Consider the following 24,409-nt stretch of genomic DNA (forward strand, 5'->3'; position numbering starts at 1 on the left):
ATTTCTTTATGAGTTTCTGATAGTGTTCTGAAGATGTTTACGGCAGACTTTATAGTCATCTAGATCTGAGAAGGATTTTGTCACTTTGTACTTTTGCCCTAATCTTGCCTATAGTCTTATAATTTCCTTATTGAGCCAAAGAGGTTTATTTGGGTTTCTTCTTCTCTTCTCATGTTATTTTAGTAAAAATTGTAAAGAAAATTCTTCGCACCTATGATATTAGCTTTTTCCCAGTCATGGAAGGTACAGTTTGTTCAGTTATATTGATTTGTTTATCACATAAAATCATAACATGATCACTATTTCCAATTCTCCCAATATCCTCAATGTTGTGTATGCTGATAGGAATGATTAGAGTAAATTATGCGGAGTGTTTTTTTGCTTGAATCTATAAAAGCTTATTAACAGTCAAAACTTTTTAAAAAAAATTGTCTTCATTGTATTGATATAATTAGTACAAAAAATACCTGGAAGAATGTGTGATTCTCCAACTTCAAGAATATCAAAGAGTGAGATACATAGTCCAACATTAATCATCACTCTGTTGGACAACTTATAGTTTAACTCGTTCTTAATCTGATCCTTAAAAACAAAAATTGTTGGGAAAAGGGAAGGGTGGTTAACTGTAAAAATTCTTAAAACCATACACCACAGATCAAAATCATTTTCTTTTAAAACATTTTGTTTTTTTCCTAGAAAAGGATTCAGGCGGTATTTTTTTACATGAAGTATAGCTTTATACGTCTTTTAGTTTGTTTTAAAATGCACAAAACCCCTTTTTCTAGATGGAAAAGAGGAACATATAATGTTTGGTATATTTAAAGCCTTGTTATGATTGTTTAAATTACTCGTATACCGGATATTTCAGATGATTTGCGGCTGTTGTGATCTATTTATCAAGTGTTGTTATGTGATTTTAAAGTGATCAGTGATTTAATCAATCCAAAATTATCTAAGACCGGAAGAGGTTTTTAACTAATTCACAATGTCGGGATTAGATCAGTTTTTCAGTGATTTGTCGACAACCGACACTAAGAAGAAGCTTTCGCATGGCGACAACATTATTAATTATTTGGAAAAGCAAGGTAGCATCGACTGTGAGGATACAGGGGCGTTCATTGATGGTCTTGTTCCGTGGATGCAAAGTTCAAACTTTAAGGTATTATCAAGAATAGATTATGATACGGTGAGAGCCAGAAAACTCTGGAATAAAAAGGCGGGTTTAAGAGCTATTTCATGGCATGAGATATACCAATCATGTGGTGTAAACAGTTCCATTTCAATAAATTAAGTTACTAAATTAAGTTACTAAAAAAATGTTTGCTTCACGACATTTAAGACAGTTAGTTTTTGTTTCATTGTCGTCTTTGTAATCCATAGATTTCTGGTTCTCACGTTATCAAAATCAAGACAATTTGTCACATTTTTGGTCCAAACAAATATCTTCATTTTCCTGGGTTATTTAATTTTTTTTTACGAATTAAATGTGAAAAATTACATATTAGCAAGAAGGATCTTTTTTCCCAATTCAACAATTTAAACCACCTAATGTTAAAAGTAAAGTGTTTTTTTGTAAAATGTACTTCAGAAATATTTAAAATTTGAGACCTTCTTATAACCGTAAAGAGGGCCGGGTAAAAGTAATATATTAAAATATCAAAGGCAGTGACCACAAATCCAAATATCTTATTATTTTTCCACGTAGATGACTCACACTCGAGACTGTTGGCAAAATTTCAGCCCCATATCTTAAATTATAAACCCAGTATGTTCCATATTCATTTATCATGTTGTCTTTGAGACAACACTGCGCAAATATTTCATACACATTGGAGGAAAACCTGCTGTTTGATGAGGGTGTTTTAACAAAGTATATCATTAGATTTTTTCAACCTGCTGTTTGATCAAAACCAGTTGCTGAGAAATCTGAAGAATTTTTTCTTTCTCAAAAGTTGGATGTTTAATTTTATATAATTCCTTGATTACAACTGTATCAACATTATGCAGTTGCATCCCTATGCAAAAAAGGGGAGTGCACGTGCACCCCCCCCCCCGTTAAAGGCCTAGAGGGTGTATGGTAATTCAACAAGACATACAAAATATAAACGTTATACCACGAACATACCTATTAATTATTTTTTTATTATTTTTGACATTTCTGGCTTTATGTGTTGATTTTTTATAGTTCTTTTTAGGATTTCTTCTTTTTCTAATTTCCTCTGTAGAAAAAAATATCATTTGATTTGATTCCTAGATCTATACCCAAAAGTTGATTAATTTAATTACAAAAATAAATAAACCTGATATAAAATAATAATAATTTGCTTTAAACATATCATGATGAATTTTAGCTTTCAATGCTGTACTTGGAAATTTTTAAATAGGTTTTCTTTTTTTCACAGATCCTTTTAGATAATTTTTTGAAAATACATATACCTGAATATTTTATTCTTCTCCCCCCGAAACCCTTTTTGATTTAATTTATTTAGAATTAAAGAATCTGTGTCAAATACTGGAGTGTGCCCTAGAAATAAATACTTCACAAATATTTGCAAATCTATGATTAATTCAGATCATTTAAGGTTGCTAATTGATTAGCCCTAACAGGCCATAACATAGACCTTTTCCAGGGTGTATATTTTCTCTAAAAATCATTCGTTAGGTATGTTTGCGAGGAGTATCCAAACAAATTTTTTTTTTCTTTGCGCTGACCTGTATAAATTGACGATTTTCAGGGGAAAATAAATAAATTTTGGGTTCAAAGTTTCAATAATCTCAAAAAAAAAATACTATTTTTTGTCCAATTTTTGGCTTTTCCCCTCAGATCTTAAAAAACCAATTTTATAAATTTACACTTTGCCAGAGGGGTGTATACTAGTTGTGCAACTCTTATATTTGCCCTTTCAGAATCATATTTTTCCCCGCGCAAACTTCGAAGAAGAAATGTTTTGGATTTTAGTTGTAAAATGGAGCGTTTTGGTGCCCTAAAAAGGTCAACTTTAAGGTCCCCCTGAGTTTTTTAAGCATTTCTGATACTTAAAAAAAAATTTTGTTTTTTCCTTCTCTTTTACCCCTTTTCCCTTCCTTTTCCCCTTTTCCCTTCCCTCTTGACCCTTTTCCCTTCCCTCTGCCTCTTTTTCTCTTCCCATTTTTCCTTCCCTCTTCTCTTTTTCCCTTCTTTCTTTCCCCTTTCTCTTCCCTTTCCCCATCCCTTTTTTCCTTTTCCCCCTTCCTTCTCCCTTATTCCTTTTTTCTTCATTTTTTCCCCAAACCAAATGAAAGCTGAAACAGAAAAATATACACCCCTGCTGCTTGCTTTGCATTTCGAAAACTTTAAAATCTGCTTTAATTTGGACCCTTGAAAACCTTAATCATAATAACACACACTTCTAATTCAGTGAGAACAAGACATATTGTAGAATTCTCGTTGTTTTCTTGATTTATTTTAATGTAGTATTTATAAAAAAGATGCCTGGATATTTTCGAGCTATTTCAGTTGCAACAATTGCTAATTATAAAATCCTTTTAAAAATGAGATAGCAAGGACGGCATTTATTCAACAGTTTTCTGGTTCTCACTGAAGTTCTGGAACAAAGATTTTTTTTAGTCTGGAGGAGTAATATGTTGAGATCTCATCATAGGCAGAAAATATATAATTCTAAATCGATGTTTTGACAAAAATTGTACTGAATGTATCTGAGAAATGTGCACTTCATTCTACCCTCCCACTAGGTTCCACCCACGCTTTATGCGTCAGCCGTAGATAGCGCCGAAAGTGCATTAAAAAGGGACTAGACATAATTTCAGGGGACCTTTTTTATAGAATAGTATATCCGATTCACAATGGTAACCTTCAACTTTTATCTGAGTAACAATGATAAAGATATCGTAGTTTTGTAATCATAAAAATGATTCTGACAATTGTTCAATGAATTAGAACAGTATTTTGAAATTCCTAGATTTTCTCTCTTAATAATTTGAATATGTAAAAGTCTGTTTTGAATAAAATAAAATTTTTATCAAATGCAGGGGTTTATATAATTCCCCACACCCTCTCGTCTCGGGGGGGGGGGGGGGGTCGGAAGACTTAATAATAATAAAGGGGGAAAAGGGAATGGGTAAGAAGGGGAAGGTATGGAAGGTAGGTAGGGATGAAGGAAGAATATTGTAGAGGAAGGGAGAAATATGAATGTGCGAGGTAAGGAACGGAAAGGCCAAGTAAAGAAGGGGAAGGTGTGAAAGGTAGGTAGGGATGAAGGAAGGATATTGTAGAGGAAGGGAGAAATATGAATGTGCGAGGTAAGGAACGGAAAGGCCAAGTAAAGAAGGGGAAGGTGTGTAAGGTAGGTAGGGATGAAGGAAGGGGATTGTAGGTTTGCCAGTGCTACAGTTCTAAAAATTAAAGTAATACAAAATTTAATTTAAGGCGACAACTTTACTGTTTACTTATCAAAGTTTTGTAAAATCCCGTGGAAATCTCCATGGTCAACAAAGTTTTGGCAATTTAACTTTTATTATAAAAAAAACGAAAAAATAAATTACTAAAAGTCTTGATTCTTATGTTTAATTAATGGATACAAGTTTTTAAGACGGGGAGAAGGGGGAGGTTTGTGTGGTGTGATGTTTTTAATGCTTTAAGGGAGGGGGTGGAGGGGGGACGGTCGATTAATTCCTGACATTGTTTTGTTTCATTCGTTTGAATTATAAAATGAAGTGCGAACTATGCACGGTTGTTTACCTAAGCCAGGGGTGTCATGTTTCAAGATCTGAAGAAGAATGGATGTGAGATGAAACTTTGATATTTTTTTACCAAAAAATCTATTATTTACTCTAATTTTGCGAATAAAATTAAAAGCATATTTTACATTGGGAGAAAAATATGAATTTCAAAAAGGGGGGGGGATATTTTTTTAAGTTCATGTAAGCCCTTGTTGACAATATGGCGCATCACTGCAAACTTTTGATGATACATCTTCAGAACCTTATCCTACTCCCACCACACTCACTTTTATGGGAACTTTTTACCTAAGTAAACCATTGACAAACAAAGACAAATTAATGAATTTATTTTTTACTTAAAATCTGAATCAATTAATCATAGTCAAATGAATTAATAGTTATTTATTTAATCGGATGTTGACTTACCGAATTTGTATGTACCAATGAACAAAATAGTCTTTTCAAGTTGATTGTTTGATTTTGTAGCTGAAAAACGAAAATACTGTAATGGGTATCATTTAAATTAAACCAATAAAAAATTGATTTCTCGCTTCAAACTCTATATTTTTAACCCTTGTATCTTAGCAACCAGATAATTCAAAATATAATATTTGCTAAAATCCAATGTTAAGAATTTCAATTGGTTACACTTGTAGTAAACACCTACTCTATAACAAGTTCTTGAAACGTATCTATCCAGGCACAACCCGTCCTCTATCAGAGTCAACCAGGACACAACCCACCTGGCTCTAAATGCCACGCAGGGACACAAGTGTAGCTATCCAACAAGCTATTAGTTCAACCAGGACACAAAACCTGTAGCAAATGATTACTCCATAAGAATTTTTTTGTGACGTATCTATCAAACTACTCGTTACCAAGATCAACCAGAACTATCTCTTTGATTCTAAATGCCACACAGGCAATATCTCAACCAGGCTTAACTCCCTGGCTCTAAAGGACACAGAGTCCAAATATCAACCAGGTTTAACTCCCTAGTTCTACAAGCCACCAGGCAAATGAAATTGCTACACAAGCAATTTCTCAACCAGGCTTAACTCCCCGGTTCTAAAGGACACTCAGTCCAAATCTCAACTTGTTTCAACAAGAACCAAAGCTTTGTTTCAAGCTTACTATGCTACTGACAACGTTATCAAAAGCGGAGTCTCAATCAACTAACTTTATTCCCGGGTTCATGGTAAAATTGGGTTATTAGGAGCAAAATTACAAGTTAGGTGCGGAGTTTCTACCCCATTAATCACATTTATGGGTATGTTTAAGTTATATCTATTGATGAACATGGAATGGGTTTAATGCATTACAGGATTTGCAAAGTTACTATATGAACAGATTACAGCGTAGATTACATTAGGCCCCAAGTTTTGCTACAAACCAGTGCTTAGGATTTATTTAATTTTGATGCGGATCCGGATCTGGATCTGGATCTGGATCCTGGAGCTTTACTGGGAAAAATGGATCCGGATCCAGATCCGGATCCAAATCCGGATCCGGATCCAGGTCATTTCTTTAAGATTTACTGAATTTTTTCAACAAAAAATAATTTTCAATTTTTGTTTTATTTTTTTTGCATATTTTTATCCCAAAACTTTATGAACCATGAAATTTTTATAATTTATCTTTTTTTTCAAAAGTTCAGATTTTGGTTTTAGGAGTAAAAAAGTTGTTTTTGCAGTTTTTGGTTGATATTTTACCACTTGGATTTAGACCCGTGGATCCGTATATTTTTGCGGATCTGAATCCGGATCCAGGAAGCCAAAATCTTGCGGATCCAACAGATCCGAATCCTAAGCACTGCTCCAAACTCACCTTGCTCTAAATGCACACAGGGACACAAGTGTAGTTATCCAATGAGCTATTAGTTCAGTGCTCTAAATGCCACACCGGGACACAAGCCTAGCTATCTAACAAGCTATTTATCGATCCCAAATGATGGGAATGGTCCAATGCTCTAAATTCCACACAGGGACACAAGCCTAGCTATACAACAAGCTATATGTCAATCCCAAATGTTGGACAATCCGGTGCTCTAAATGCCATGCAAGGACACAAGCCTAGCTTATACAACAAGCTATATATCGATCCCAAATCAAAGGGGACAATCCCACATGAATATAAAATCAGGGTTTTAGGTTTACTCTCACCTAGTAAACAGTATGGAGTTACTCTTTAAACTAAGCTTTATTTAATATCTATGTCAAAAGTTAACATGAATTGACGTAGTTACCATTCCTACAATGTTATCTATAACACATGATTTAGACAATCGTATTACATATTTACTGCACAGTTAAAGTTTAATGTACGTATTTATAAGATTAGAGAGAATAGATATAACGCAGTTAAGCTATCTCCGCCCATGTTGATAGCGTAATTTAAGTATGTCGCATGATTTAAGCTAATTATGAATAATTTCATTATGTCTAGTCGAAGTTTACAACATTAAATCATTAATAATGTACAACGTACTGCAGGTTTACAGAATATCATGTTTCCACGATTTTTGCTACACACCATAAGATTGTAAACATATCTGTCCCTTAATTGATTTTTATTCCTTTTTGTACGCTGTACATGTATTATAGTTTTTGAAGATCTGGGGGAAAAAAATTTGACATTAAAATGCATGTTTGTTCATCCTTCTTAATACTTTTATACAAAATTTTATTTATTTTCCCTAATTAAGCCAAAAAAAATTTAAATTTTGTTTTGTTTTAATTGATTTTATTTAGGTTTCCCAGAATGGTTTGGATATCCTGGGTCATCTGATTGACCGGCTTGGATCAGATTTTAGACCTTATCTGAGGTAGGTTGAATAAAACAAATTCAGACCCCCCTCCCCCTCCCAATGGACGTATTTTTTTCGGCGGGATAATTAAGAATGTGTTGTCATTCGCCTGTCAATATGTGATTTTTATATTTTATGATCGACATTGAAATCTATATAATAAAGCTCTTCGCTCATATATATATATTATATATAAATTTGTTTGGAAATATGTTATCTATGGCTGGCCAAACGGCTGGACCGAATGGGCTGAAATTTTTTGAGGGAACCCACAGTTACCCGGGGGTAATAAAGGCTGAAAAAAGTGGATTTTTTTTGTTTTAACAATCAATTTTTTTCTTTCAAAAATTATTTTTCTTCATAAATATTTTTTTTTTCAAAATTCAAAATTTGTTTTTTACCACGGGCAACGTCGGGCACTTCAGTTAGTTATCACATATTTCTGTTCAAATATCGCCGGAAGTTTTTTCTTATCATTATCTAGGTTATTTGTGGTTAAAGGATCTGAGCTTACACTAAAACTGTCAATACAACATTAACAAAAAAAAGTAACAATGCATTAAAAAAACACATTTAACATGACAAGATTTTTGCATAAAATAATCTAAATTTATGTATAAATTTGGCTTGTCTGTCTAGTCTGTGTCAAATAAACGTCAAAACTGATCGGACCCATTTTTTTGTGGCAACTCACACGAAGCCAAGAAAGGTTTTTGACGATTAACTAAAAATAAAATATTTTGCTTGGTTAAAATGTCGATTTAAAAAATCTAAAAATGTTAATTGACAAATCTGAAAATTTTTTAAGTTTTATAATTACGATGAAAAAATGGACGGAACATTTATGTGAATGCTTAAACTGTTGCTAGAATAACAGGAAACCAAAAATAATGTCACTTAGTTCTTCAATAAAAACATTTTATAAACCGGATACAGAATTGCAGATTTTAATTTTAATTTCAAATATTTAACCAATGTAAATTTACAGTATTATTATTGAAGAACGTGATCCGTCCTGTAAAGCTGACTTAAATTCTAATAAATCCTTTAAAACGATGTTTGGATTACTCAACCTCGCCTGGAACCTTTGTAGTCTTAAAATAAAATAAATTTATGAAAAAAATCCCCCCTCCCCTCCTTCCAACACTTCAAACCACCTTTCGTCCTTTACCCCCAATTATTTTTACCTCCCCCCCTCTCTTCATGTTTTGTTTCAAATTGTTATGTTTTTCTAAGAGATTTGTGCATTTGTTCGCTGTACCATAAATTCTAACAATTCCATCAATATAATTTTTTTGATTCTTCATTCATTTTTCAATCCTTCATTGTAATAGTTTGATCCTCCATTTATTTGTTTAATTATTGAGGACAAAATTAATTTTTAATCCTCTATACTTAATTTAATTATTCATTTATTTTATTTTAACCAATAATCCTTTAATTTATTCTTTAATCCTGTATTCTTTCTTTAATCCTTTATTCATTCTTCAATCCTTTACTCATTCTTCAATCCTATATTCATTCTTTAATCCTTTATTCATTCTTCAATCCTTTACTCATTCTTCAATCCTATATTCATTCTTCAATCCTTTCCTCATTCTTCAATCCTGTATTCATTCTTTAATCCTTCATTCATTTTTTTTGCTCTTATTCATTCTTCAATTCTTTATTAATTCTTCAATTTTTTTATTCTTTCTTCAATATGTTATTCATTCTTGTATAACCCTTTAATTTATTTATATAGTAGATACTAGAGTGGTTGTGAGTTAAAAATAAATAAAACTAGACAGGCTACTGGACCTTTATTCATATATTCATGAGATTCAAGGAGAAAGCCAGCATAGTACTATGCAAGCTTATTAATAAAACTAGACACACTACTGGACCTTGTAATACCCTTTTACTCATATATTCATGAGATACAAGGAGAAAGCCAGCATAGTTCTATGGAAGCTTATTATTAAAACTAGACACAATACTCGACCCTGTAATACCCCTTTATTCATATTTTCAGGAGATACAAGGAGAAAGCCAGCATAGTTTTATGGAAGCTTATTATTAAAACTAGACACACTACTCGACCCTGTAATACCCCTTTATTCATATTTTCAGGAGATACAAGGAGAAAGCCAGCATAGTTTTATGGAAGCTTATTATTAAAACTAGACACTACTGGACCCTGTAATACCCCTTTATTCATATATTCAGGAGATAAAAGGAGAAAGCTAGCATAGTTCTATTCAAGCTTCTCAATAAAAATAGACACACAACTGAACCTTGTAAAACCCTTTTATTAATATATTCAGGAGATACAAGGGAGGTTGTCAGGGAGAAAGCTAGCATAGCTCTATGCAAGCTTATGGATGCTACTATCCAGCCACAGCCTTTGTTTGACAAAATGTTGCCAGCCTTCACGCATAAAAATGGAAAGGTAATGCTTGACTCAACAGAACTAGGAGTTTGATGGTATCCCAACAGTTAAACATTTTTCAGTTGTTTCTTTTTTATTGTGAAAAAACACGAAATAAATAATCTTTTTTCTTTTTAAATAACTCTCAGCTTGCTATTCTTTTAAATTTTTCACTATTTTTTTTTGTCAAGTTCTCAAACTATGCAGGGCTATTTTTCTAACACACACGGAAAAGCTTTATAGAAGAAAAGGGAAAAATCTAACTATATTTATGTACACAGAACCCAATTCACTTGATGTTTAATCCACTGGCGAAGCTAATTGCTATACAATAGACAACTACATCACAAACTTTCAGAATTGCTTTAAAGTCATCTTCCTTTTCAATATTTTAATAGCATTTACTCAAATTATTTTTTATGAGTGAATTTTCAAAATTTCGATAAAAGTTAAAAAGTTCAATCCTGAACCGTTTCACAAAAAAGATGAAAATATTCTAGGTTAGAGAAGAGATACTCGTACTTCTGCAGAACACGTTGAATGCTCATGGTTCTTCCAGTCTCACAGTTTCTAAATTCATTCCATGCATCACAAACCTTCTCAGCGATTCACAGGTATATATCCATATTGGAATCAACCATTTTTTTGAGAATTCAAAATTCTTCCTATTTTATAAAAAGTGTAACAAAAAAATGTTATTCTGTTGTTTTTCTCTCTCAGAAAAATAATTAAGTTTTTTTTTATTTTACAATAATGAAAAAATTATTGTAAAAAGATAAATTGATTCTGCTAAAAAAATTTAAAACTAGAGAAAGTATTTTTTTAACCCCCCCCCCTCTTGTCCTCTATAGAAAATGTTTCCGCAAAGTATTCTTTATAAATATTGAATTTTTCCAACTTATGAAAGAAAGCGTATTTTTATTCACTCTCCTCCTCTCACCCATATGTTCTCATGACATAATCTTGATACTTTAACAACTTTACAAAAGTATTAAAATTTTTTTTCTTAAGTCGGCTGTGCGAGATGCTGCGGTAGCCACTATGGTCGAGATCTACCGTCATGTTGGGGAGAAAGTGCGCGCGGATTTACAAAAGCGCGGCAATTTGCCCGCCAACAAGACTGCGCTTCTCATGTCAAAGTTCGACGACATGCGCTCGTCGGGCAACATGATGCCGACGGCGGCGATGGGAGTGGGAACTACAGACGGTAGGAATATTTTTATCTTCAGAAAATTAATATACATAGTTAAATACACATAAATGTAGGATTATCACTAAGAATTCGTTTACTTTGTTCACAAAAAAAGTATTATTTCTAAAAAATCATGTACAGTGTACATGGTAAATAAATGTAGCAATAATATTATGAATTCATGTACACTGTGTTCACAAATGTGAAATTCTCACTAACGATTGCAAATATTTTGATGACACTGGGCTTGTTTTGTTCCCTAAGCCCGATCGTACATCATTCTAGACACTAGTTTGACATACACAGATTGTTTAAATTTTTATCCAATCTAAGATGGTAAATAAAGCTAGAGGGGAGATTTAAGTACACTTGTGACTTCTATCTCAAATATACAGACCGACTTTTTCCTCACGTTCTAAATATTTCGGATTGTTTTCTCTTATCTTCAAGTGTACAAACAAATAAATGTTTTCACACATAAATGTTCTTTCTTTTCTCTACCCCTGAGCCAACATGTCGGACTGTTAAGGGGGGGGGAATCGTAACATAATTTTGATAAAAATAATGTATAATGTCGGTTAACCCCAAACCACTTAAAATAGCCTTATTATTAACAATAACAAATTCAAATCAGAAAATAAGAATAAACCAGGTTGCGTGAAATCACAAACGCACCATAAACAATAAAATATTTACGCACCTTGCACATTTGGTCGCGTAAAAAAAGATTTATTTACTTACTGACGCATGTTTTAAGAAAACGAAAATAACTTCAGCTTAACTAAATCTTATCTAAAAAACTCCTTTGTTTACATAAAAATTTAAATTGTGTTTTTGTTTTTTAAATGGGGGGGGGGTCATTTTAAATACAGATTTTTAATAAAATGGACAAACAAATTATTTTGCTCTAATAATCATGCAAAGCAAGCGAGACAAATTTGATATTATTCTAAGTGGTTTTTAAATCTACTGATGTATAATTATTGGATTCATTAAGACCATCCACCCCATCCCCAGGGTTTAAGACCCCCCCCCCTCCCCCGCACAGGGTTCTAGAACCTCCTCCCTATAAATGATGTGTTGTGGGCTTAAAAAGAAACGCCCCATTTCCGTCTTTGCTCATCGAACCATAGAGAACGCACATAAACAGAGTTAACAGATAAGATTTTACAAATGATCAATATGAAAAGTTAAAAAAAAATCTTGTGTTTTGTTCGAATTTTTGACTTTTCGAACCCATTAATCTGGATTTCAACGATGTTCATTCAGATAATATGAGAATTGGCTAATGCTGATTATTCTTCATTGACTAAATAGCTTTGCTTAATTTATTAGTTAAAGAAAACAACTATTATCAGAGTTTTCAGTGCAACGGAACGTAAACATACACTTTATGTTGTACATTGTACAGTTAGTACATAGATTTTCTTAATCAGATTTTTGTATTCTATGCTCTGTAGAATCGAAGTAATTTTCATGTCAAATCTTTCATGTTTGCAATCATAACTTTTATTGAAGAGCTCTAATTAAAAGGAAACTAGTTTACAGTTTGCTATAAAAAAAACTAAAAAAATATACTTCTCATACTTAAAATCATAACTAGAGAAGCTGCGAGGTCATTAAGTTGTACCAGTATTTTTGCAAGAATTTGCCCCCCCCCCTCCTCCTTTTCCATTTTCTTAGTCTTGCGTAAGTAATCTATTCCTCCTACTGGGTGAAAATTTATCTGTCCTTTCCGGGGAGGGGGGGGGGGATTCTTGAAATATTCACCTTTTGTCAAACATTTTGTTTTTGCACAATAACAGTCGTGATAACGTTTCTAGGAAGAGTATTTGAATTTGAATAAACGTTTATTTGTAAATTGAACCATGTCCTCCCCCCCCCCCCTCCAACCCCCTTCATTTTCCCGTCATTATTTCAGGCACTATTTTGTAGAGATAAATTTTTAAATAATTTTATTTTAAATACTTTATAGTTTATTGGCAAAATTTAGCAAAATTATCAAATTAATTTTTTCATGATATTCATGAATTATATAAAATGTTAAAATTGGACGATATGAAAAAATGTTTTTTTGATAGATGGAAATGAAATATTTTATATTTCCTGTAATTTTAAAAGCACCAAAATGGCAGACCACATTTTGGAAATGTCAGGAGTCAAAAGTGATGTTTTTCCTAAGAGTCGTACTCCCAATTGTCATGTTTGGTGAGGCCTGGGACACACTGTTATGAGTTATCCTGTTTCCTGTTTTAGTGCTGTACCTAAATATAAAACATGAATATGTTCTGACATGAATATGCTAAATCTCTGATGTATAAAACTAAAACTGGAGGTAGGCGTAGTTCTCTCGATATATTGATATGCATCTATTTAGTCCTGTTTCTATCCTTAACAGGTGTGCGGTATTTTTTAAGGACTTATCCCATCCCGGTCGGCAAGGTCGTTGTTGAATTCAACCGCTAGATGGGAGTAGTAGGAGAAAGGCACGTTAAATCACCGACGAGACATCTAGTGGTGGTTTGGGAATTTTAATCCCGAAATCTGGATCAAAACAAATGGTGCAACAACCAGCCATCGCCCTTTCTATTATTAATCTTATAGTAATTTTAGCATAACGATGAATAAAGTATTATACAGAGTACCTACAAAGTATGGGACTTCAGAGACGACTGTAAGGAATTTATACTGTCTGAAGACACTAGATTTTTTTTATATTTATAATCAAGATTAGGGTGATTTTTATGAATTACGGAAGTGATTTTTGACCATCTGAAGGGAAAATGGACACTTGAACAGCAAAAGTCACGTTTTTGTATCCTTTTGGAAAAAATCTTACCCCAAAACTTTATTCTAAATTTATTTTCCCCTAAAAATCATATATTTTCCCCAAATCAGTGATTACAGTCCTAGGTCTAACCCGTAAACATACCTTGTGGGGGAAAAGGTATCGTTTATTAACCTTAAAGGGACTGTAAGCGTAATCCGGCTTAGCCTTTTTAGTACGAGGGTCACTTGAAATTACACTTACATTCCCTATAAACCAGATATAGGGGCGACCAAGTACGGTACAGTAAAAAAAAACCTATTACTACCTTTACGGTAGTTTCCCAAAACCATACTCCCAAGGGAGACCTTCCCAAGTGGCAACTTCCCAATTGTTAGATAAGGCCTTCTGAGGCCCCGAAGTCTTCAATATGGCCGAGCGTTGCAGCTAGGACAGACAAACTTGAGAAATTTCCGCTTGGAAGAAAGTTGCCTTTAGGAAAGTACCTAACATCACCTCTGCAGTATACAACTATATCTCATAAATATATTGGTTTACAGTATATAACTATATCTCATGAATATATTGGTTTACAGTATATAACTATATCTCATGAATATATTGGTTTACAGTATATAACTATATCTCATGAATATATTGGTTTACAGTATACAACTACATCTCATGACTATATTGGTTTACAGTATACAACTATATCTCATGACTATATTGGTTTACAGTATACAACTATATCTCATGAATATATTGGTTTACAGTATACAACCATATCTCATAAATATATATTGGTTTACAGTATACAGCTATATCTCATGAATATATTGGTTTACAGTATACAGCTATATCTCATGAATATATTGGTTTACAGTATATAACTATATCTCATGAATATATTGGTTTACAGTATANTTTGTTGACGACGAAAATGTAACCCTGTATTTGTTCCAAAACATACAAACTGAAAATAATTACGGATGCAAATAGTAATTTTTTATTTTTACAATCGTAGGGCGTAGTTTTTCAATTGAAATATTTGTCAAAAGAATTTGATTTGTGACAGGATGTGCGTACTTTGGGGTTTATTTGTAGTAGCAGAGGCGTATGTATACAAGGGGGGTGGGGGGTATTTGGGCTCAGCCCCCGCTTCCCCTTCCCCCGGATCAATGTAATCTATGGTTTCCAGGGAGGTTTCAGGTCCAAAAGGCTGCTAAGCCCCTTAAAAATGTTAAAATTCAAGCACCTCTATGGACAGATTATTTATACGTCCCTGTTTAGTTGATTTTATTGTTTTAGTATCTTGCTGCAGCGTTAAATAAAATAAAATTAATAATTTAAGATTTAAAGGGAGTGTTCGCGAAAAATGAAAGAGGGTTTAGGCTTAATGCGATAAAAAGAGCTTTTGATCGCTACTAATCTTACTTCTATCTGTTGCGTCTATAAGGAGAAAATTGTTAAAGACGTCTCATACCAAAGAGCGTAGCGACCATACAAATTGAGAAAATTGCAACATACGATTTAGACCGTAAAAAAAATCAATTTAACTTCAAACAAATCATTCAGATATTACAACCTATAGTCATTGATTATCTTTCGACACATTTATATATAGTTGATTTTTCATAATATGTTTTAATTGTTATGATCTGAAAGTTACTTATAAAAACATGTATTCCTGTTTCGAGGATTTTTGGTAATGAACACGACATTTTCATATTTTCCAGGAATGTTCGAAAACAAGTTGGAAGCTAAATATTATTTTAAAAAACAAAATCAAATCTAGTATGAAATATCAAATTTATACAAATGTGGCGAAAGATAATCAATGACTATAGGTTGTAATATATGAAATAGGTATAATATGCAAATATCCATGTTTTAAATTTTAAATAAATTTTAAAAACCGATTATTTTAAATGTGGCTTTTCTGCTAAAGGGATTTTATCATTTTTTGTGCAGGAAAACAAATTCATAATTAAAAACTTTTAAAGCTAGAAAAAGGCGCTATGTTGTCCGTTGTGGTTTAACCCCCTAAAATTCACAGTCATTTTCCTAAAATCTTCAAAATCAGTTGTATAACAGCATAGTGTTTCCATGCCTCGTCTTTGATTTACGCCTTATTCCCATGTTTTGAACACCTTGAATTATATTATGAATTATAATATTATATAAATTGATTGGTCTCCTGTTTTGGACCTTGATATTAAAAATGTTGTCACAATTTGTTTAATTTACGAAGCTTATTTCTACTGCAGAAAAAAATATTTTATTTTAATACTTTCAGTACCTGGTAAAACGATAATTTCTTCCTCATTATTGATCAGAAAAAGGTTTCAAGGGTACCCCGTTGTGAATCGGGCAGTACCATCTTTGTATGAAAGGTCACTTGAAATTACGCATACAGTCCCTTTAAATAAAAATAAAATACCAGACAAACCCCATTATCCTGCAGCTCTCAGCGTTTCTTTTGTTCAGCATCTATTGTCCTGCTTAATACAACTATTTTGCAGTTGATGAATTTTTTGCAAACTTTTTTGCAACTTAAAGCAATTAGTTGCTGATTCATAGACTCTTATATAATTTTCAATGCATTTGGTTCAGATAAAACGCAATTAGGGAGGAAGGGGGGGGGGCTCGAGAGCTTATAGCCCCCCCCCTCCGTCTGTCTGTTATGATTTTCCACTCAAATCTACGTATTATTTTTTTGTGATACTAAATAAATACATAATTAACATGAACATGAAAATTAAAAATTCCTGAAATGAATTTTTGAAAGCATGATACGTAATATTGATTTATTTATTGATGAATTAATGAATCCAGCTGGTCAACTGTTAAATTTGTTTACTTGCTACGGATTAATCATAATATCAAAGGATTGTCTGGACAGATGTACTGCATTGTACAAGTTATTTAAAGGGATTGTTTACTTATTTATCAATGAGAGTGTTTTCATTATACGTTGATGTTGTATTTCCAAAGATTAGGATTCCATTTCCCATTCACAGTGCGTGCAACCTTTAAACTTTTGTCTAAGCATATGCGATTTTAACTATCCTTTTTATGGGAAAATTGATAACTTTCAATTAATGTTTTTTGGATTTATGCGGGAGGAACAAAGAGAGAAATTAAGAGAAATAATGTTATTTTCCTCATTTCATGATATTTTTGTCATTTCCTGTACGAGTTTTCAACTAATCGTACAAAATACATAAAATTCTTTTTAATTATTAAGCGCGTAAAATCATGATTTTTTCTGTTTAGAGTAAAAAGTGAACTTAAGATAGTTGATCAGCTGTTTGAAAATAAGTACCCCCAAATATATTTAAGTGACTGTCGACCCTGAATTTAATGGTTGGCATCATGGATTTAAATCGGTATCATATAACCCATCTGAAACACGTTTTCCTCTCTTGAAACTTGTTTAATTCTGTCAATTTCCTTTGTATTCTTTGTAAAATCAATCTGCAAGTCACTTTTTTGGAGATTTCATTGTTAGTAGATCAATAATGATATCCTTGATCAGACAAAACAGTCCCTTCAACAATCTTTTTAAAAACAGTCCCTACAACAATCTTTTTAAAAACAGTCCCTTCAACAATCTTTTTAAAACAGTCCCTTCAACAATCTTTTTAAAAACAGTCCCTTCAACAATCTTAAAAAAACGGTCCCTTTTACGATCTTTTTAAAAACAGTTTCTTCAACAATCTTAATAGAAACAGTTCCTTCAACAATCTTTTTAAAAACAGTCCCTTTAACAATCTTTTTAAAAAACAGTCCCTTTAACAATCTTTTTAAAAACAGTCCCTTTAACAATCTTTTTAAAAACAGTTCCTTCAACAATCTTTTTAAAAACTGTCCCTTCAACAATCCTTTTAAAAACAGTCCCTTCAACAATCTTTTTAAAAACAGTCCCTTCAACAATCTTTTTAAAAACAGTCCCTTTTACGATCTTTTTAAAAACAGTTTCTTCAACAATCTTTTTAAAAATAGTCTCTTCAACAATATTTTTAAAAATAGTCCATTCAACAATCTTATTAAAAACAATCCCTTCAAGAATCTTTTTTTTTAAAACAGTCCCTTCAACAATCTTTTAAGAACAGTCTCTTCAACAATCTTTTTAAAAACAGTCCCTTCAACAATCTTTTTTAAAAACAGTCCCTTCAACAATCTTTTAAAGAAAACATACTCATAGACATTTGTTGACGAGCAGAAATGCGCGAGCATGCGGACAAGGGCATTAATAATTTTAATATTTGCCTCGTTATCACGCGCTTACATTGAAACAAAACATTAAGAGAATATTATTAAAAACAATGTCTGTAGATGTTTGTTGAAGGTTGGGCGGGGCAAGGAGGGGGGTAAAGTTAGTTTTTATATCTGACAACCTTATAGGTAATAGGACTGCACACTGCACACTAAAGCAGCAGCTTGTAAGTAATGAGTTTACATGCCCGGCCAAGGAAAATTTTCACAATGTTATTTAGATTCTTTATTTATTTCTGATAAAAAGAAGTTTTTAGTAGTCTCAAGACATCACAAGTCTATATAAAGTCAAGTTTTCTATTTGAAAGGACTACCAAAATTCATTAAAAAGAGTCTGTAGAACTAATTATAATTTACAGATTGAATTAACTATTTTTCTTGCAGAGACAGCAAGACAAAATTTAATTTTTTTCAATTTTGGGTTCTCTGTAAAAGTGGTTTGCAGATTTATGCTCCAAAAACAATAGAACTTTTTAGATAAAAATCTACAATATCTTATTAATTATTATTCAGATAGAGGGTTAAGGGGTACCTTTACTAATCTGACATGTACGCTTTAAATGAAGAATCAGTTGAATTTATGTCGAGCACGCTCTTTAATGATTCCAAGGTTATAATACAAGGAAAGTTATTTCAGAGGTGTACGCATCTTTTGTACTGCAGTGTACTGTCTCTGGGTGGTAATGTAAACACAAGACGGATGTCACAGCCTGACAGAGGATCCCTCTTTCACATAAAAAAATCAATGAAATATTCTGGTCATAGGAAAAATTCCGCCCAGAGAGAACTGGTTTCAATATGTACGCAGAGTATACGGAACTTCAATAAACTTTCCTTGCATTATAACCTTGTCGCTAAAATGTTTTGGTTCAATTAATCCCAATTATTTCGCTCACAAAAAAGGAAAGGATAGCATTTGATTTTCTTATTAAAACATTTCTATTTAGATTAGTCATTTAGATTATGTCAAGTAAAATGTCTGATGTATAATGGAGAGTTAATTAAATATTAAACATCTTGAGTTTCAAGATAGATTTCAAATATATACTTTTCAGGGGTGTATATAGGAATTGTTCGATAGGGGGGGGGGGGCTTAATTTTCTTTATTAGGGGCTCACACTCTGATTGGCCTGAAAAATCTCCCTGAAAACCACATATTTAACGGTAATGATATTATGGTAAATATGAATGTTTTGGGAAATAACATAGATCTATAACTGATGAAAGTTTGGTTGTTGAAGTCCCATTGTTGAATTTATTTCCCCAAAAAATCGAAAATCACCTTTTGAAATATATATATTTATATATATCCCTTAAGAAATATATAAAACTCTAACAACCCTATATGCAGTAAAAGTTAAACGTTAAAAAAGATCTTTTCGTGCCTATTTTGCAATTTGTAATTAATTTGTAGAAGCAATTTCCCACATTAAGTCTCCAAATTGATGGACATTAAACGGTTGGAGCGATTAGGCCGCGTAGACTCACGTGCTACGCGAGAAAATCCCCAAAAACTTCCGGAGTGACCCCCGTCTGCGTAGAGACTAGGATAGTTTAGTAACAGCAGTTGTAATCTAGTCCTAGAAGTGAGGATACGTGGTGCACCAAGTTTTAAAAGTGATAAAAGTGTTCAAATGTGTTGCAAGCAAATATTTCAGGCATATTTATGCAAATGCTTCAGAAACGAGGGGAAAAATACTTTAAATTAATTTATTTTCTAACTCATATTTTGACCATAATACTTCCAAAACAAAATTCAAGGTTGTTTTCAAGAAAAATTCTTTTTACAATGTATATTCATTGAGAAGCAAAAAACTTTGAAAAAGGAAGACGACTGTTATACTCAAGTTATGATTATAAATGATCCAATATACATGAACAGCCTTTGTGCAATGTACACAGACCCATTTCCCTTACTAAGTTGATTGGTAAGCTTCTGGTAAAATTGTATCATTCATAGAAGCAAAATTGGTTAAAAATCGTATTCCTGTTCCATAGTTGTATAGATATCAATGTTCAAGAAAATATCGTTGAATAATACATTCGAGATTTTTTGCTATAATGCGTTAAAACCACAACAATATCTCGTCCGAGCCACATTCACCTCATTTTCTCGTCCGAGCCCCCTCAAAATCCTTGTCCTTCTAATATTATTTTATTTTATTTTTAACCCTTGTAGATAGAATTATTTTTTGAATATCTGGCGACTTAAATATAAAGTACTTTTTCCCGAACAGTTTTTATTTGTAAAGAAAATAAGCATCTCTATCAGTGGGAAGGCCAAGAATTTCGAGGTGGATCGGATGAGAAAAGGAGGCTAATGTGGCTCGGACGAGAAAGTGTTGTGGTTGGTCTTCCTCCCGGCCTTATTGAATACATCCAGAGAGAACTGGATACATTTCAATTAAGAAACTTAAGACCCATTTGACTTTTAAGTGTTCTAAGGCATGGCAGGCCCCACACTAAATTTGAGCAAAATTGTTTAACAATCACCTCGTTTTTGTTGTTACAACGCAAATAGTTGTTTAGTAGCTTTAAAACCAACTTATTTAATTAAAAAGGTCTGTTTACACTGCACAAATGCTGTATTTCATATTCATTAGATTATTTAAATCATGACTTCTTAATCAGTAGTGGTTCTATTCCTCAGTTTCCTGGGTCTCGCTATCAAAACACGTTATATCCGCACAATTCCTTTGTAAATTTGAATTCAACCTTTATATTTTCTCACTGGACAATATTGCATTGTCATCATTTGCATAAATATTGTCTTGACCCAGTTCACTTCACAACAAACATTAAACTTACAAGTCATTGGAGTTTAATATTTCAAGATAGCCGCCAATACCGGAAATGGGTGATTCAACGTGAGAAAGCAAGATGGAGGAGGGTGAACTATGGAACCCCGGTCAGAACTGGATTCAGCTATTTGACCGATTGCTCAAGCATCCAGGGGGGAGGGTGCGAGGGTGCAAATGTGATATTTGTTTGAAACTGCGCCCTCCCCCCATCCCTTCATGCCCTTGCTCTCCCCGCCTCTCCTCTCCCCACTTCCCAGCCCGGTTTAGAGGTGGCAATGAAAATGGTAGGGTTTATTTCTGGATTTAATAACTTTGAAAAAATCATCTAGAGCCATGAACTATTGAATGGATGGAATGAGTTGAAATATGGAGAATCAGTTTAACTCATTTTGTTCAATAAATTCTCAGCTAAATGATATTTCCGGTGGAATTTTAGCCACTATTTTTTTATTGTTTTGATTTTATGTAACCCTGCATTTAAAGAGGCGCATGTCCGATTGCCAACGTTACCTTTAAAATCCTTTTCCGGTCAATCGTGTGAAAGATATCGTCGCTTTTCTCACTTAAAGTTGCTTTGGATAAAAAACTGCGCATTTAAAAATAATAAATATTTTAAGTCCTTGTATATTTAAGTCGGTCTTACTAAGCCTATAAAGGTTACCGTCGTGAATCGGACATGTCTCAAAAAAGGAGGGTACCTTGAAATTGCCTCTACATTTCCTAGTTCTAATGAACAGTGTCTAAAAGGACCACCTACCTACCCACTCTGGTTTTTACTAAATAAAAACGGGGAATTTATCGTGCCGACATTATCGGGACGTTTATCTTTGAAAAAATGTCACATATTATAAATACCATTTCTTTTTCTACATTTAACTCAAACATTTGAAAACTTTCTTAGTTATTGAAGTTAATCTCACAGGGAGGGGGCCTGTGTACAACCCCCTCCTGGTATGGCTCTGTCACTTGAGTCTAACATTTGCCTTTTCATCTCATACTTTAATTTAATTTCATCTCATACTTCAATGCTTCCCCCTTTATTAGCCAATAATTACTTTTTTTTTTAGAAATAATTAAAATTTTCTTAAATTCTGTTTGTAATTGTATTTATAAAACAAATGAAAAGAAATGATTTTTTAAATTGATTATTTTTTAATAATTTTTTAAATTATTCCATATATCGCATCCTCGTATAATCTTCTAATCGAAAACTACGATATTAATTTCAAAATGTATATCCACCAAAAGTATATTTTAACTGTCATCTCATTATTTAGTAATTATTTTTTTCAAAGCCATGCGATCAATTGAATTGATATTTTTTTATTTTATAAGAAACATACACAAATACATACAGCCCAAATTTGGAAACTCGCATTGAATTCCTAATTGAAATGAATTTATTATTATTATTATGATTTTATTAACATTTTACACATTTCAATTGAAAATATTTAGCATTAAATATAAGCGTATTTGTGTTATTAATAAAAACTAGTCTAATACTCGATATAAACTTTAAAAATGAAAATTTTATCATTAAAAACGTCTCTAAAACATATTTTCATTCTGTTTATTCCATTTTAATATGGATCCTGGATCCATCATCGATCTTTTTACAAAACCAAACTTCCCAAATTTGAATCCAGTTCCAGCATTAAACAATACAATTTCCACCTCAAAACTTCAAATCGAAAGTTAAATTTAAATAATCTGAAAAGTTTTCTATTACAGTTTCTAAAACAAATTGAAAGTGTTAATGTTTAATTTGCAACTTCCATTATTCAAAGTAGATTAGCGACGAGGTCACAATGTCGTAACAGTAATTTTGACCTTTCCTTACCTCCATAGTGGAGTAGATTTTATACAGGGTTCATCCATTTATAAATTATATATTTAATTTAACCTTACCGAGGGGTTCATTAAAACTTTAATTTGTTAATTTATTCATTCATTCGCCCATCCTTTCGCGTGAAAGCGATGTCTATGCTACTTTTCCTTTCATCCTTTCACCTATTCATTCATTCATCCTGCCGTTTATCAATTTGCATTCATCCTTATATATTTGTCCTTTCTCTTTATATCGTTAATTGTCCCCTTGAAATATATTTTACATTTAACCCCCCCCCCTCCCCATTCTCATTTTAATCCATAAAATTAATAATTAATAATTAATTTTTAATTATACTTTTTCTTATAATTTTAGTTTAGGCATATTTCTTTCTGGCTTAATTTTTTTTAAAGATGACTGTCAATTTTTTTTAATTCTTGAAAATGTTACCCCTGTATTAATATGCAAGGTATAAAAACTGTGAGTAGATAAATTTATTTCTGAACCAGTTTCTGATTAGAGCTGATTAAACCGTGCTTTTTATTACTTTTATTATATTACAGGGCAGAGAGCTTTTCTTTCGTGCATTCTTTATGATACTAATTTTGTTAGGATTATATGCAAAATTAAGTTTAGTTAAAAATTTGCACGATGCAGCATAAATGTTTTTTTCAAACTAAAATGTAAGTTTAAGTTACCCTCCATGGATTTCCATTTTTGTTTTTGAAAATATTTATTTCTATTCGTCGTGGTTTTATTTTTTATTTATTTATTCAAGGAGAAATTTTCAAATTGAAAGTTTGTCAAACCAGATACACAACAGTATCTTCCACATTATGGATCAGCTTATGGTTTCAAGGGGACCTTTGGAAATCTGACATGCCTCTTTTTTATAAGAAGTTGACTTAAAATTAAAATACTGTCTCGTCAATAATTATATTATCTAAACAGATAAAAGAAAGAAAATCGCTCTTACAGCGAAGCCTAAAATAAATTTGAGGCTTACTCCATACACTTCAAGGTCAACGTTATCTCAAGTGTCCATTCGTGAATTGAATTATATGTGAGATTCACAACGGTACCCTTTGCACTTAAGACTTAGGTCTGTTCAATGTTTATTTTCTAAAAGAGTAAATAGGTTTATTACGGGTTAAGCAGCAGAGACAAGTTTTCACAATAAATCTTTTTCGATTTATTTGATCCGCACGGTCGAAAATTTCCATAAAATAACTTTTCGACTCGATCGGTTCTGCCGTTTTAATGTTTATATATTTAAACAAACAAACACCCATAGCAAATTTATATTTAGACTAGCACGGGAACCCAGCGCTGCCCAGGTTACTAAAAGTTACTCGCCTGATAAGTTACTCACTTGAACGATTTTACCGGGAAACTAAATTTTCGCTATCAAAGTCGACTCGCTCAACTTAGAATCTCTAAACCAAGCGAAGAACATTTCCGTAGGTTTCCTGAGTTCCCCAATCAAAATTTGAGGCAAATTGGTGAAGTGGTTCCTAAGTTATGATCGGATAAACAAACAAACAGACAAACAGAGATTACAACTTTATATTTATATATAGATGATCAAAGCTGTCATGTAAA

General features: G+C 32.5%; 2 protein-coding genes across 2 annotated transcripts in view; both read left to right on the forward strand.

The window, feature by feature from the left end:
* The first annotated feature begins 848 nt into the window (after window positions 1-848).
* On the forward strand, window positions 849-7,547 carry LOC111704663 (CLIP-associating protein). Its single transcript, XM_023476974.1, has 2 exons — window positions 849-1,159; window positions 7,470-7,547. The coding sequence occupies exons 1-2, from the start codon at window positions 986-988 to the stop codon at window positions 7,545-7,547; spliced, it is 252 nt and encodes an 83-aa protein (XP_023332742.1). The 5' UTR covers window positions 849-985.
* Window positions 7,548-9,810: 2,263 nt separating this feature from the next.
* Window positions 9,811-24,409, forward strand: part of LOC111704626 (CLIP-associating protein 1-A-like) — a 66,948-nt gene continuing 52,349 nt past the window's right edge. The window contains 3 exon segments of the mRNA XM_023476916.1: window positions 9,811-9,956; window positions 10,436-10,549; window positions 10,947-11,142. Of these exon segments, the coding sequence (XP_023332684.1) occupies window positions 9,885-9,956; window positions 10,436-10,549; window positions 10,947-11,142 (382 nt within the window). The 5' untranslated portion in view covers window positions 9,811-9,884.

The sequence above is a fragment of the Eurytemora carolleeae genome, unplaced genomic scaffold (genome assembly GCF_000591075.1).
Source record: "Eurytemora carolleeae unplaced genomic scaffold, Eaff_2.0 scaffold31, whole genome shotgun sequence".
NCBI lineage: Eukaryota > Metazoa > Arthropoda > Copepoda > Calanoida > Temoridae > Eurytemora > Eurytemora carolleeae.